This window comes from Gymnoscopelus microlampas (assembly GCF_963454915.1).
Source record: "Gymnoscopelus microlampas genome assembly, chromosome: 5".
Classification (NCBI taxonomy): Eukaryota; Metazoa; Chordata; class Actinopteri; order Myctophiformes; family Myctophidae; genus Gymnoscopelus; species Gymnoscopelus microlampas.
In genome coordinates this window covers 22461212-22478014 of record NC_139942.1, presented here as the reverse complement: position 1 = coordinate 22478014, position 16803 = coordinate 22461212, and the positions used below count along the sequence as shown (strand labels likewise).

Genomic DNA, 16803 nt, shown 5'->3' with positions numbered 1-16803 from the left:
TGGTTGAAAATGTACAATTTATTAATTCAAAGACAGACACATAATAGGTAATGTTGGCCATCATGGAACAGCTGTATTGTAGCTGATATTGTCTGTTCTTCTAAACAGCAGGTGTTGCCGTTAGTGTTAAAAACATGCTTGAGGTTGTTCTGAGGTCTTGACCTATGAGGGATCTTACTTATTTCAGGGTAACAATGGGGAATATATGCCACAAAGGGAAACAATATCAATTATTTTCTACAGTCATTTGTCAACTAATGAGTTTAGTCTTCAACGACAAACATAATCTTCTTAAAAGAAATATGATGTATGTCCCCCTCAAACACAATTTTGCACAGTGGTGCACAGTGGTGCAAAATTAAAGTTATTTCAGTGTAAATCCATAGGTAATAAAGTCACACAAGTCCAGATATTCAGAGGCTAGTCGTGTCCCTTTGGTGCGTTATCTCCTCAGCATAGATAAGTGTCAACCCATGTTGGAGGTTATTACACAGGACAAAGGATTATGATAACTGTTAATAGGCTTGCAATATTCCAGATTGGACACAATGCTGTGGTTGACAGATTAATGTATGGTCCAATAAGTCCGTATTTTCCAGTTTTAGCTGTTCATATCTGGTTGAAACAGATAATATTGGCTTGCTTGTGCTTGTATTCTCAACTTCTTAATTACATGTTTTAATAATAATATAAAACACTTTTATAATGTGTCTCTTTTGCACTTAATGCACTTGTCTTATTGTTGAAATATGCAATACAAATAAACTTGCCTCGACTTGGGTAGACTGGGTAGTAGTAATGCACTGCAGATATAAAAACAAATAATTGAAGGCCTATATGTCAAGTAATAAATACAAAGAAATAAATGACACTTGTGTCCGAAATAATAGGATGTTCCTAAATATAAAAAAAACATGCACAAACATACACGCATGCATATTTCCTTGAGATAGAAGCAGAGAAAAAGCACAGTGGTGAGAGAGAGAGAGGTAAAGAAAGGACACTGGCAAAGTAATACAGAGAAGAGAAAGAGTGAAGAAAGATGCTGTAAGAAAGCCATTGCTCACTGACCTTTCCTAACAATAGACATTCACATTCCATTGCCAAGGACAGGGACCTTGGCACAAAAAGTCTCTTCCCTTGCTTTACATGTGCTCTCTGTTGCATATTAAATTCCCAGGCAAAATCAATTTACGGCTACCCATCTGATTGATTGGAGCTAATTAACAGTGCCACGCAGGGTGCTAATGGTCGTTAAGGGAGGTCTGAAAAGCCCTGCCAAACACAACCACTCCAAGGTCAAACACCACAGCAAATTGTTCTAGAGAGCCAGATGACAGAGTAGTCGTCATTGTGCAAAGCAAGGACCAGTAGGCAGACTTCGCCTTTTAAGCCCTCAGCAAAGTAGAAGTCAAGGTACTAATGTCCTTCTGCTTTCTTCACCCAACGGTTGTCAGTCGTAATGAATGAGCGTGGGCAATGCGGCAAAGCAAATTCTAATTGACATTTACAGACAAAAAAGGGGGTTGCATGTTTGTTGGAGGTTGATTTGGCCTGTGAACGGGCACATCCTCCCTGACACTGCAGCTGCGAGATGGAGGAGAGAAGAGTGTAGCACTGGGGTGGGGTGTTGGGGGGGGGGGGGGGGGGGGGTTGGGTTGCAGAGCAGAGGGGGACATTCATTTCTGCCGTTTCCATTTTCAATTCTCCAGAGCCATAATGTGTGGTGTCAAGCTGGCAGGAGAACAAATAACAATTTTACGCCAGAGACCAGGAAACGACCCGTCAAGGAACGCAAACAAAATACACAAGAAAAGATAGGGGTGGGGGGGAGGGGGGGAGACTAATAAAAGAGCTCCAGTCTCTCATTTCCAGAACATACTATGATCAGGCATTGGCATGGGGATGTGTGACTGGAGTTGGGAGGATGAGAACTGTCGCATGATGAAGGGGACTCACCCCATCTCCACCTCTGAGACAGCTGCCAAAGGTTGACAGGACATTAATCAACTCCCAGATTGTGCAGAAGCACTCACTCACTTTTCCGGCACTGGCTCACATGTGCACAGAAAAGTGACTGCACCCACCCACCCCCACTTTGTATAGCCTTTCCATGCAGAGTGAGCTGCCTTACATAGACAATGTTTCCATTAACCCATTTAGACCTGAGGCCGATTCTAAAAACGCCTCCTAAATCCTGACCTAAGTTTTCTGAAAAACATATTATTTATTACGTTTTCTTAAACGATTTGTGGTGCCAGATGAAAGGCTATGTGGTCACCAAAATCAGTAGGGTTGATCCTCCGGAGAGCTGGGTGGTGCAGAGCAAAATCTATGGCAATCTAGTATGTTGTTTGGGACCAAAGTGGTGGACGGATGGAATAACCAACCAACAGTGCAGTTACAGCCCCACCTCTAGCAGGGCAAAACATTATTTTAATGGAATGGTTGGTGGGATATGCATTGAAAAATGTTATCTCATATTGGAAGAGTTAGAATAGGGATGACTAATTTCACTGACATTTAAATGATGCCATTTAACTGACTACATGACTAGTCTAAATTTAAGTGAGCACTCAAAAAACAAAATTGAGCACATTTTGATCAATAAAGGTTGCAAATACAAAAGCCATTTGTTTTTAAGCAATGATTAATACAGGGTCCCCACACATTTTTAGCAATGAATTTCCAAAACTTTTCCAGAATATTTAGCCCAATTTCCAGGCCTATATAACAATCATTCGGCGCAATAATGTGTCTCTTACTCCTATGTAGAATGCCCAAAGATAGGCAGTGTAGCAAAAATAAAATTTGAGACATACATTAGGCTGCCGTCACACAGCCTGTTCGGAGAAAAACTACTTATGTTACATATTTCGTGTAATATTATTAATGTTTATGAAAATGTTTTGTTTTAACAAAATCAATAGCCAAAAACAATGCATAGCCAAATATTTTTCCAGGACCCTTGATAAATTCCAGGACCTTTGATGATGTTTGATCAATTTCAAACCTTTTCCAGTACTGGATTTTTTTATTTTCTATTTCAAAATATTTCCAGGAATTTCATGACCGTGGGGACCCTGTTAATATAATATTAAAATAACCAGATATCAAATTAAATGCCACACAACTGTAGTGCATTTTGTGACCAAGTGTCAAGGTTATCCTACCAAAAAAAGCATGAAAAGAAATTCGTTTTTGATTTGTCAAAATGGTTTAATTTCAGACAACAATTAGGAAATCAATGCATTTCTTATGTGAAATCCTAATGGAAAATGAAAAACCATGGTTCATATGATTATGCTCCAGTGAATTCTAATGTCCAGCGTCCATGCTGTTGTGATTTTATAGAAGAAGGTACTTTATAAAAGTGTCAAACTACATGAATGCTGCCTTAAAGATGTGGGAAGGTAAATAAAGAACCTTGAGCACTAGAAGGATCAGCATGGACAAGCCATGACTGCTGTGGGAATTGTATTTTAAAACAATGTCTTTTCACAGAAATGTTTTAAAATAAAATTACGATAATAAATACAAAAAGAGAGAACTAGAAAGAGAGAGAACAGGAGAGAGGGAACGGTAAGTATGAGTCGGAACTTATGGGATTTGATAACATTGACCTCTCTAAATCAGCCCATTTGATCAATAGAGTACAGAAGTCCTGACGTCACTCGTTCATCCCCTGGTTCGTAAAGTAATTTCTCTATGGAGAATAACATTGGGTCATCTTAGAATCGTCTTATATAAGAATTGTGGTCCAAAAATAAACAAACTGTCTCTGCGATATTGTCAGGGAGGAGGGTCTGTATCGTTTATGATAGTCAGTCACTTATATTTGATACAGTCTGTTTCTGGCAAAAATGTAACTAATTTGGCGGAAGTAACATTATCGTTTTCTCACCGTCAATTGATGCTTCATATCCATAAGAGTCAAACCGCCGGATCATTTGTTTATTTTTGGAACACAGTTCTTATTTGACACCATATTAAAGACGTCTATGGGAATTCAGAACGGGGGTGGAAAACCACGAACCAGGTAGGATGTATAAATGACGTCAGACTTCGGTGCTCTATGGCTGCAGAGAGAAAACTAGAAAAAGTGCTCCTCGGAGCACAGGTCTCCGCCAGGTCAGGTACTGTAGGTTATTGTGGGCCAGCAATGTTCGGTATTCGCCAATCAGGATGGAATTTGAAAAATCGAACAGATCATGTGTACCGGTAAATTATGCGTGAAATTTTGAAAAAATCTGAAGGAGCAATATCATAAAATGTGTTTTAGATAAGTCAGCTTCCTGGTGGCGCTATAAAAGGCAGATGTGATAAATGCAGGGCAAACAGGGTTTTTTGTCCTCTAGGGAGTGCTCATACAAAGTTTTACACAGATCGGTGCAGTTATAGGTAAAAACACAAATTAGCCTGTTATAGCGCCACCATGAGGCTGATTTGAAAAATGTCAAGTGACAGTTATTCCTCGGCCTAGTAGGAATGTGCGTGCAAAATTTCACGGAAATCGCACACCATGTTCAAAACGGAGCACTCCTGCAAACTTTGGAAGCCAATCTGAGCCAATCAGGATGGAATATGAAAAATCTGAAAGACCCGTTTCGTTTAATGACGATAGATACTGTGTACCAATTTGCGTGACGTTTGCACAAAATATGTAGGAGTACTGTCAAAAATGTGTTTTGCAAAAAGCGGCCTCCTGGTGGCACTATAATAGACCCATGTGAAAAGTTTGGGGCAGAGGTTCTGCTCTGGCATCCAGGGAGTGTGTGTGCACAGTTTCGCTGCGATCAAGCCAACGGTGCCGTAGATTAGCTGTCGACATACTGACGGACACACGGATGGACGGATGGAAGGACAGGGTGCAAAACATAGTGTCGGCCATGCCTTTCGGCCTGGTTGAGACAAAGATCAGTGCCACTGCAACAGCAGCACCAAACAAACACGTCTTGGAGTAGCACTCGTATTCAGTGCTGCACATACCTAATATGACAACTAATCAACAGGCACAGTAAGGCGACAACAGGCCTGATGGACACTGACCATTCTGCTACTGCCATGGAGATGGACCGCTGAGGGTGACAGGGAGTGAGAGAGAGTCAGTCAGTCAAAGAGGCAGTGAGAGAGAGAGAGAAAAGGAGAGAGAAAAAGAGAGAGAGAGAAGTCCACATGGCACAGGGAAAAAGTTCCTGCCAACCACGTGGAGTAGACTAAAAGGCCATTATGCTCTATTTTTGGAGAAGGGAGAATGCAGGGAGAGACGGGAGGGATATCTAGACCCCGGCAGGAGAAATGATCCATCCAGACCTTAACTTAATATATGAACTGAGGCCAGATCTAGCCTGGAAACCAGACGAATCTGCCAATGCAAAAAAAAAAAGAAGCCCTCGGCAGATTAGGTCTGGCCCCGCTCGGTTGTGCTTAGATTTTGCTGCCACCGAAGTTGTGGGGCACCAATCAGGGCCCAGTATGCAAATATGGGCCGGGTTTATCACCAGAGGATTTTTTTTAGCGGTGCCAACCGCTCTACATTTGACTTTGTCTCCGTGTCCGTCCGTCCGTCCGTCCGTCCGTCCGTCCGTCCGTATGAGCACGGGATGAGCACGGCAAAGAGGAAATACATACAAACACACGCGCACACACACGGACTTGGAGATTGCCTATGCCATCTCACACGTGCCACTGGTTATCAAAGAGCACATGTTATGTCCGTCCGGCCGTATGAGCACGGGATGAGCACGGGACTTTAAACAGCTATAACTCCAGTGTGCTGCATGCCACCAACTCCAATTTTGGTATGTGGACTTTGACCACCAATAGGGACGAGCATGAATTGCTGAAGTTATCAAAGAGGGGTCCAGGGACCCCCAGCGTATGTTATGTCCGTCTGCCCGTATGAGCACGGGATGAGCACGGGATTTTAAACAGCTATAACTCCAGTTTGCAGCATGCCACCAAGTCCACATTTGGTATGTGGACTTAGACCACCAATAGGGACGAGCATGAATTGCTGAAGCCCCGCCCCAGGGTCCCAGGGACCCCCAGCGTATGTTATGTCCGTCCGCCCGTATGAGCACGGGATGAGCACGGGATTTTAAACATCTATAACTCCAGTTTGCAGCATGCCACCAAGTCCACATTTGGTAAGTGGACTTAGACCACCAATAGGGACCAGCATGAATTGCTGAAGCCCCGCCCCCTCTGTCTTCCCATTGGCTGGCCTTCAAACGGCCATAACTCAAGTTCGCAGCATGCTATGGAGTACAAATTTTGTACATGGACTAAAGCCAGCAATAGGGACTAACTGTCATTACTTAAGCGCCGCCCCCTCTGTCTGCCCATTGGCAGTTTGCAGCATGCTACCAAGTACGAATTTGGTAAGTGGACTCAGACCACCAATAGGGACGAACTGAAATGAGTTAAGGCCCGCCCCAAAGGCACCGCTTCCTTCACACAGGGTGTGATTTTTTTAATTGAAAATGCAGGTTCCATACAGAGATTCCAGAGTAATATCTACGCAGTGATATTAGCCTGGCCAAGCCAGGCTAATATCACTGCGTAGATATTATAACGACCATAATATCTGATAACGATGTGTGGAGGAAATTTGGAAGTGGATTACCGACTACATTGGGAGAAAAAAAGAAAAACAGAAAAAAGAAAGGAAGAGAACAGAGAGGCGAGATGGAGCTAATCGAGACATCATGTCAAGCATCAGGCTTAGGACTCTGCATAAGATTTGTGTGGGTGCATATACATGAGTCTGTGCTCAAGTGCAAGCACTCCTGTGCATTAAAGATTATGGCCATGGTTCACGGGGAAACTCTAGCACGTTCAGTGTTCAATGAATCTGAAACGAGCCCGTTTTGGTCCTGGAGGCAGGGCTTCTGTTGATTTCCCAGAGTGCTTCTGGATGCAGAGACTTGGCCCTGTTCCTGTCACATTGCTCAGCAGGCCTTTGGCAGGGATCAGGGCTATGTTCAGCCTCTGCTCTCTGGGGCCAACAGGCTGGAGCCAGAAAACAACAGCATTTGACCTGCCTAAGGCACAACAATATTCTTGCTCTTGTATGCTTGCAAAGGCCCTTAAGGCCCTTACTATTTTTGGGTGCCTGTACAGTATCAATAGCAATTGATGGGCAGTGTATGGGAAGCATAGCATAGTAGTTTTGCAAGCTACGAATTAATTCACACCCGAAACAAATTGAACTACAGCAAAACTACCATAAAGAGAAATCTAGTTTAACTAACGAAAACTACTTAGAAATAGTTGATTAAATGCATGATGAATGCATTGCCTGGGCATGCCTTCAAATCGTCAGCTCAGATGAAATAAAAAGTGGGTGGGGCTGGTCAAAGGGGGTTCAATTACAGTAGAGAAGCAATGGTGTAAAAGAGAAAAAGAAAGAAAATGGCAAGAAACAAAAAGTAATTTCATGACCTGAATCACTATGAACACATGAATGCAGTTGAACTACGGCATGCTACTGCAAAATAGTTAAACTTCTAGTTTAATTAAATGTAGTTAACTACTTTGAGGGGTAAAAACTGTTTATGGGACACGCAGGTCCTTTCAATGGATATGAAACAAGCCTTTTGTTAGCCAGCCCATTGGCACATTCCTCTGTTGATTTCCCAGAGTGCTTTAGGGCGTGTGGAGCCTTCTCTTGGTTCCTGTCATGATGCTCTATAGACCTTTGATAGGGATCAAGCCTGTGCTCAGCCTCCGCTCTCTGGAACAACTGACTGGAGGCCTTCTGTCCATTGTCAATGTCAGGGGCAATGATACTGTAGCCCTACTGATTCAGCACAGCCTGTCTGACTGTTGTTCCTTTGTTTATCACAGTGTCGCCGATGTTCACTGACATTTTCCTCAGAACTAAAAAGACATGCAATTCATGTCCTATAGAGGTCCAATGTCTAAAATTGCTCTCTGCAAAATTCAACTGAGAGTGAACAAATTGACCCATTAGCTGCACACTATAATGTTTTCACTTTATATAGTGACTGACCCTGACTGACTGAAGTAATAATTCCATCTGTAGGAAGACAATGCAATGTTTTTTTGGGGGGGGGGGCTGTGTCTCACAGCTTGCAAAAGCACATTTCCAATGAACAGATTCACTTTTTGCTTCACTAAGGCACATCTGTAGCTGTAACCAGCTGTAGCTAACTAAACTAGAAATGTAATTTGCAACATTATGCTAATTGTTCGCAGTGTAAGGTCACAACAAGGGGAAATTCTCAACAGCTTCATCAATAACAACTCTGACAGCAGAACACAACCCAAGAAGACCAGACAAGAAGACCAAACAAAACTTGTTTACCATAATACCCATTTAAAAAACAAAACAAAGTAGGCTCAAGGCGATGACTCAGATCCCTTGTTCCTAGTTTGAAATGGGTTCCCCTGGGAGATGGCATGAGGCACCATGGGAAACTATTAATGTCTACAAGAATCATTGCGTTCAAGTGCAATCACTTCCTAATTTGTTTAACAAGCATTTCATTATATCCTATTTTGATTGGTTAATACAAAAAAAATGTGTCTTTGCCATATTCAAGGTTACACTTCAGGTGTCCAGAGACCGCGGCTTAGCTTTTCAGGGAAGAATTAATACATTGCAGATTTACATGAAGGCAGCTTCACAACAGTGCTTAGGAGTTTAGTCAAACAAACAAAAAACATAAAATGACATTTTATTTGGTGGAAGCTTTTATCTACAGTGCCAATCCATATATTTTCTTTTTAGCATGGGTGGGCCCAGTGGGACTGTAATGCCAGCAGAGATACATGTCCTAGCGATGTTTCTTGCTACCCATTGAACTATACACTCTACTCACAGCTACACACAAGGAACATTGACAGCTTTAGTGCCACAGCCAAACAAGCCCAAACATTAATAGACCAATATTTTCACTCACCCTGATAAAAACGAAGTGTTGTGGAAAGTGTTTATGCTTCTGTAGCACAAATACTATTATGTGTAACTTTTATGGGTTGTAAATGTTTTTTTTTAAAATGTGATACAGGAGTATTCCATAAATGATACAGGACATCGGGTGCAGCGGTTTGAACGCAAAACACGAGTTTCAGAAGTGGAACGGTGATGGGCATTCTTTTACTGAAGGTCATTCTAACAAAGCCTCTATTGCGTTCAGCGGCTGTGGGAAACACAATTCCTCCCCTTAACCACTCCATTCTGTTGGATTTCACGGTGGCCTTTCCGCACAGCGGCCGGTACGTGCTTGCATTTCACACTCTCAGCGGTTGCTATAGAAACAGTACAAACACATCTGTTCGTGGATGCCACGCGCAACTCTCTGCTCTGCCTTGAAATTAAGACTGACACGGACACGTCTCCGATGACAGAATTGGAGGAGGTGTATGAGGCGTCTTATGTACGCACGCACACACATACAGAGGCAATTGTCAGGGAAAATATGTCTCAGTGGAAATGTCATGATGATATACTAATTAGAGACTAATTTGTACAGAACTGTGCTATGAATCAGCAATGTCCTCCACTGACCTGTGTGTGTGTGTGTGTGTGTGTGTGTGTGTGTGTGTGTGTGTGTGTGTGTGTGTGTGTGTGTGTGTGTGTGTGTGTGTGTGTGTGTGTGTGTGTGTGTGAGACTGCATGCATGCCTGAGGTGATGGATGTGTTCCGAGCTACGTGGTGAATGGGTAATGTCCTAGACTGATCCCTTTGTGAATGTATGTGTGATATACATACCTGATGAATGATCTCAGACACTGGGAGCTGGTCAATGTAAGACTGCCTTCCCCTCTGCAAATCTCCATGCATAGGCCTGTTGAGAAAGGACAACGTCTAACTTTAGAATCTATAGCAAGACATTTTTAATACATACTGTACAGGCTGAATCCTCTGAATTCTAAATGATGATCTTCAGACACACAGTCAATAACACATCATTAATTACCCATGTAAAGCCCCTTTCCCACTGGACAAAAAAACACCCACTTACATGGGGCTTTTGTCTTTACTGGGAATGGCTTCAATCAGCAATCATTCCCGGGACAAATAACTTTAGGTCTGCCGTAGTAGTCAACAGAATTTATTGGCTCCAGCTCCCATCAGTGATGGAAATGAATGACACGCGGGTATGAGTGCACATCTTCGACACTTTTCTGCCGTGATGCTATAAGAGAGCTTCTCCTGATTTGAGGTGAAGAGAAAATAAGGAGAGCATGGGCTCCACATTTGCCTTAGAAATATATGTGTGCGAACCGGAAAAGTTGTTTATAAAGTAAAGATTACAACCTGCCTAATCGTTTTGATCCAAAGTTAAAGAGAATGTGTTCAAAGTAATTCAAACTTTTTTGTAATCAGAATCATCCATCATAACCTCCCCAGCCCCCTGCCTTTTCATAATCGCAAGCAATAGTTGTAGAGCGTATTGCCTCAGGACAGCACGCACCGCCGGAGAAGATAAAGAGAGGGCAAACTCATGGACTGGCAATGGGAAGGAGTCAATCGCCTATTTCTTGCGGGTTTAATAAACCTGCATACGTCACTCATTTTGGTGGAAAAAGCATATTAAGAGAATTTTGCCCTGGCTACACTTTTTTTCATGAGGGACACCATTATGCTGTGGTGAAGAAGGAAGCGGTCAAGGAGAGGAATCTACTCAAGAGTTTCTCTTGCCAGATGGTGAAGCCTTGTGACTGGCACATAATTTATGAACCAATACTTTTTTTCCCCACTCTTATTTCCCCCCTTTTCACCGACTATAAATTACAGCGATTAGCGAACTAATGCACACTTTCTGATATCATGCTACAGACGATCACAGTTAAGGCTGGTGTTGTGTCAAAGTTTGTTCCCAAATCGAGATGTGTTACCCTGTGCGAGATAAACAGATGGTAATAAAATGGCTATCTCCAGTGGATAATGCTAGGTTTACTTAGTTTTTCTATGACTTCACAATGTAGCATTATCAGGGTAAAATTAAATAGGTTGCGTCCCCTGGACGCATCAATTAGTGAGTTTACTAATTTCATAGTTTAATACTGTACCTCAGGGATGCAGGACAAATAACAAGTAACATCACTGTGGTGTGCTCAGTCTTGATAGATGTGGGACGCTAGAATTTACCGATGGCTCTAGTTCAATGATCCATCCGTGATGGGAGGTGCTCTCTAGATAACTGCAACGACACAGCCACACTTTATCAACCTCCTATTCCGGGCCTTGTTATCAACCTCCTATCCCTCCAACATCCAAGCCAGTCTCTTACATACTGTATCATATATTGATAAACACAGGGCAAGCGGAGTGTTGTGTAAGCTCTAAGTCACTGTTAACTCATTGACTGCCACTGACGAGTACACTCTTCTGGAGAACAGTAGACCCGGAAATAATGTGATCACAACAAACCCAGCCCTGTCCGATCAAATGTTAAAGGATTTAGAAAAATCTAATTTTCTCTGATTTTCTCTGACACATTCACTCCAATTTTACTCAGGGTAATTGTCTAGGTCAACGGCCTCCAGCTCACTGTTGATTGAAGGATCAGCTGAATGCCTCTCTTGGTAACTGAATGGCCCTGCCAGTCTTATCACTGACAAGCATGTTGCTAGCATCTTATCCAAAAGAAAAGGACCACAGTTTGTAAAACTCTGTTAAGCTAGATAACTGATAGAGCCTCACAAATAGGCCCGTCTGAAAAGGCCCAAACAAATGATTCTACAACAAAAAATATTTCTCTGTAGAAATAGGTTCAGTGCGGTAAAAATAAAATGTATTGTAATGACTTGAATGAAAAAGCACTGGTTCAGTGCGGTAAAAATAAAATGTATTGTAATGACTTGAATGAAAAAGCACTGTGTTAAATTGTGAGAACTTAAGTGCGCATCTAGGCAAAGACACGTATAATGGCAGTGAGGTGAATCACCACGCTGCCTGACGTACATCTTTGCCTCCAGGTTACTGTCGAGTGGAGGCTGAACTGAACAACTCTTTAAAAGATGCTCCTACCTACTTCATTTATTTTCATTTCATTTTATTTCTCTGTCTGTGTGTCAATCTTATACTTGTTTATTTGACTGTTGAATGTTCTAACTGGAAAACAATAAAAAATAAGTTACAAAAAAAAAAAAAGATGCTCCTACCAGCCAGTAGCCTTGGACATGTTTTAGAGGATCTTTAGACACGCTTCAAGAGGGTTTTATAACGACTATATTGGGAAAATGTAAATGTCTCCTTAGTCGCCATTGAAAACTAACAAGGCAAAAACAAAATGGCTTTCATCTTTGCCCAAATCAATTCAAAATTGGCGTATTTTATCAAGCAGATTCAACATGTTAAATGTGTTTAAAATGTGTTACCCATGGCTACTCAAATTGTTCGCAATGTTTTCCACTGTGCTCTGACTACTTGGAGTTGTCAATCAATATTTTTAGAAGAAAAAGGCTGCAGTCTATTTGCTTAGATTAATAGTCCATATGGCATCTCACAAAAGGTTTTCGGCCATCATCACCTATACAATGCTATGGCTACTCATATCTGGTGTGCGGCATAAATCCAATTTCCATTGACCACTTTTGGGGCATTTAACATAACACTTTTGGGGGCAACATAACATAACATATTTTGGGTATTTTCTGCCTTTATTTATAGTGAAGATAAGACAGGAAATGGGGAAAGAGTCAGGGAGTGACACGCAGCAAAGGCTGTCAGGCTTGGGAATCGAATCTGCGACTCGCTGTCAGGCTGCAACAGAGCCTATATATGGTAAGCACCTTAACCACTAGGCCATCGGTGCCCCAGATTGACTATCTTCTATATAGACGGTAAGGCATCTCTCACCCTACAGAGCACTGATGAATGACAGTAAACAGTAAAAGTGTTTGGCTCTCTGGCTGAAGTCAACCTTCACTGATTAGCCAGTGGACAGGGCTGTCGGTTCCTGCATGTCGGCTCACCACTGCGACCCTCCTCCATCCACCCCTTACTGAGTGAAGCAGTCTGTACTTCTCTCTGTCGCTCCCCATTCTCTCTTCCCTACCGCATGTGCATTTCTCCATCTCTCAACTTCCCTCTGTATCAGACCCCCCCGCCCCTTCTTTTTCTTTACTACCCTGTAAGTTTGTATGTTGGCAAGTCCCTGTCTTCTCTTCCATCTCTCTGTCCGTCGTTTGTGTGCACGCACTAGAACACAGAGTTTCTTTGCCTGATAGGGGGGAAGAAGACAGGAAAACAGACCTGACAGTCGGGAAGACAGTCTACCGCTGAACCTTTCGACATACTCTAACCTGCGTGGGCGTATCAGATATGTGAGAAACCGAGTGGCAGGGAGGTGAGAGTGAACAAGAGAGACATTGCCTGCACACAAATCTCTCCCTCTCTCACTTAGCAGGAGGATATGAACTCAAATTACAACTTTGTTTTACATAAAAGGATTTGCAGTGAGGCTTTGTCAATCGACTTACTTGGTTCAAAAATGAACCTGCACCACTTCTCCAACCAATACTGGTGGTGCCCGTGACTCCAGCCATCTCAGGGTCAAACAAAATATTCATTTGAACACCTGTTCAGCTAATGGCCTGTTTAATTCCATATCGACCTAAGAACATGTTTCCCCCTTTCTTCCTGCAATCTCTCTCCAGTACCGCAGTGTGGCCACATGCGTTGCGTTATTTAATTACGTTTACTCTTTGATGCAATGAGGTATGAAATTCACTTCTAATTTGATAGCTTCACCTCTATTCCAAATTATCTCGGGTGCTGCGGCACGCCCTGTAGGAGCATGTATTTCGGCCAACAGTAAGCAATGGCTCGAAGGGAACCAACTCATTGCAGCATAAGGTCCACAGGTCATGAAGGAGACCGGGGAGGTCCATTAAAGTAGCTTGTGCATCCAGGGTAATCCACTTAATGGAAGGCCCTGTGACTCCTCCAGGAAAAAACAGCTGTTTAGTAATGAGTGAGGAGGGGGTTGGAGATGCAAGTAAGACAGAGAGAGACCGAGGAACGTTGAGAAAGAAAGAGAGAGAGAGAGACACAGGGCAAGTGACGTGTACACAGTGCCACTAAATCTCCACCTCCACTTGTCTGAATGGCTGGCTGAGCTTGCGAAAGTGAATTAAAACCGCACTATGTTTAATCACAATTTGTTTCAGAGGGCATCCGCAGTCCTCTCCGTGAACACCAGTGGCACTGGCGATAGCCCATTGTCAGGGCTTATAATGTAATGCTTACCAAGGGCTTTCGGACAGAGCTCTTACAGCCCTACCATTTCAGGCATTTCTCAGTAATTATTCGTCTTAAAAAGCCTGTAGTTGATAACCAAAAAAATACATCTGGATATCTTGCCATAACCACTTAACCCCTACGCCTACAAGTATATACTTTAATGATCGGGTTCCCCCAGGGGTCTGTACTTAGCTTGACTGAAAATAGCCAATCTACAAGCTCACAATGAGTCACATTGAGATGCATTGTGAGCCTTTAGATCTGCTGTTTTTGCTGAATGTTTGCCTATTGGCAGTCTGCAGAATAGGGACACTAGGGTTACGGCTTCATTACAGCCACATTCCCCAAGTCTCATAGATGAAAACACATCACATCATAACATACGCAATCTGAGTCTTCACTGGACCTTTGAATGTTGGAAGCAGTCTTTTGTCCTTAATAAAATGTGTAAATATGAGTCAATTCAGTGCATCAGCAAATCATGCCCCATTAAAAAAAGATCACATGAAAGGGATATTGCCACTTTCTTACATCATAATTGGTGAAACGCTTCTAGAATTAGGGCAAAAGCCTGCTCAATTACACAGATCACATCTTTTTTTTGTGTGCTGGCTGGAGGCTGGTTCGACCAGCCGTATTTGTTGCTAATCAATATCAAAGTAATGTGGGAAAGGTTGATGGAAGTAATGACTAACTAGCCCAAGGCAAAAGCAGCTAACTGGACAGCCGATAACTGAAACTCAATGTGTGCCAATTAGCTCCAATTGTGAATTAGCATTAGAATTGGATTCTTTTTTGCTATAACCACACAGTGGCTCAATTAATAGGCCTGCTTGATGAAATTAATAAATAGATAAGTGGGAACCTAAGTTTTCATTTCCTTCGCATCTGTTTGTAGAGGGGAGCAATTTATAGCCAACGTGAGGCCTAATGAGCCAATCGTGTGATTGATTGTTTACATTTTGGTACATTAGCTATGGGTTTGCTAATGCTCTAAATGAGTGTCCTTATTAAGGGATTATAGTATTTGGGGAATGGCCAATATCAGTGAGCATATGATGTTTACCCAAACACAAATGAGGTTATGCAGAAAAATCAACAATGATCACTTTGATGACAGCTCTCTACCCCCATCTAGTGGTCAAGCCAATTATTACACCTAGTTAGTATGTACTGTATGTAGGGGGAAGTAATGTGTGTGTGTGTTGTGTGAAGTGGAACTGTCAGATTTACACACAGAAACAAAGAGGAGAAAATGAGTTAGTTGTTCCTTCCATAAAATAATACAGTATTTGCATGACATGCAGGGATCAATCATATAAAGTCTTCCATCACCCATGGGGTACGCATACTGACCTGAGGCCTATACAGAGTACAGACCATATTCCATCCTCAGAGTTCACAGAGCAGATCACTAATAGAGGATCAATGTAACTAATGAGGGGAGTTCCAAACGGCAACCAATGCCGTGTTGTGTCTGTAACTAAACATCAAAGAATTTGTCCCATGGCACTGCCATTAAAGACAAAAGGCAAAATGAGCTCAATCCATGTTTCGTGTTCGTTTTTAGCGGTGCCAGCCGCTCTACATTTGACCGTGTCTGTGTGTTATGTCCGTCCGTCCGTCCGTCCGTCCGTCCGGATGAGCACGAGAAGCAACACATACAAACCACATGAACGCAGTGTGCAATTTCCGTGAAACTTTCCACGCATATTCCCACTAGGCCCAGGAAGAATTGCCCCCCTTTTCACATTGTTATAGCGCCACCAGGAGGCCAATTTTGGCAAAACAATTTGTCTCCATAGATCATGAGGCAACAATTTGTCTCCATAGATCATGAGGCAACTCCCTCAAACCACCACAACCATTCCAATCTGACAATTCCTTTTGCTATGTTGTGTTTTTACCCCCCAAAACAGTTTTGCTAACTCATCAAAGGCACCGCTTCCTTCACACAGGGTGTGATTTCTTTACCCCATCCAGCTAGACCTCGGAAGAGGACAAACTCACTACACTTCTGATTCAGAAAAGGGCCTTTCCAAAGATTTGGGTTTGACAATAATAAGCCTCTAGTCTAGAGTATGGTGCTATGGTTTGATATATGCACTATAATAATAATAAATACATGCTGAAAGGGTTTTAATGGAGTTAGCAGAGTAACGTTTGATTCACTGATTTTTTATATAATTGTTTCTTCTATTTTTTTATTTGCAAGCATTTTATCACTCATCAAATGTGCTGCCTTGTGGCTGTAGCAATATAATTTCACAATTGTGATTTTAACATTATCACTAATACCGTAAGTTAAATATCGGCTTACCTCTCCTCTACTGGCTCTTCGGTAATGGTCAAGTTGATGGTTTCCGTGGTGAGCTCCACTTTGCGGACACTACCAAAGAAGTCGGTGATGAGGACACTCCCCGGGTCTCTCAGGAACAGGTCGGTACGGTGGCCCGGAGTGGACACACACTGGCTCTTAGGGCATACCTTGAACTAGAAGAAGGCACAATCAATTAACGTCAGATATTCAGAAAAGTGTTTGCAGCGCACCCATCTGACAACTCATTTTTCATGGTTAT

General features: G+C 42.4%; 1 protein-coding gene across 1 annotated transcript in view; it reads right to left on the bottom strand.

Annotated features, from left to right (window-relative positions):
• pigk (phosphatidylinositol glycan anchor biosynthesis, class K) overlaps positions 1–16803 on the bottom strand; it is a 40049-nt gene that overhangs the window by 7758 nt on the left and 15488 nt on the right. Inside the window, exons 9-10 of the mRNA XM_084057626.1 lie at positions 16545–16717; positions 9743–9818 (exon numbers count right to left, since the gene is read on the bottom strand). Of these exons, the coding sequence (XP_083913752.1) occupies positions 9743–9818; positions 16545–16717 (249 nt within the window). The remainder of the gene's footprint in view (positions 1–9742; positions 9819–16544; positions 16718–16803) is intronic.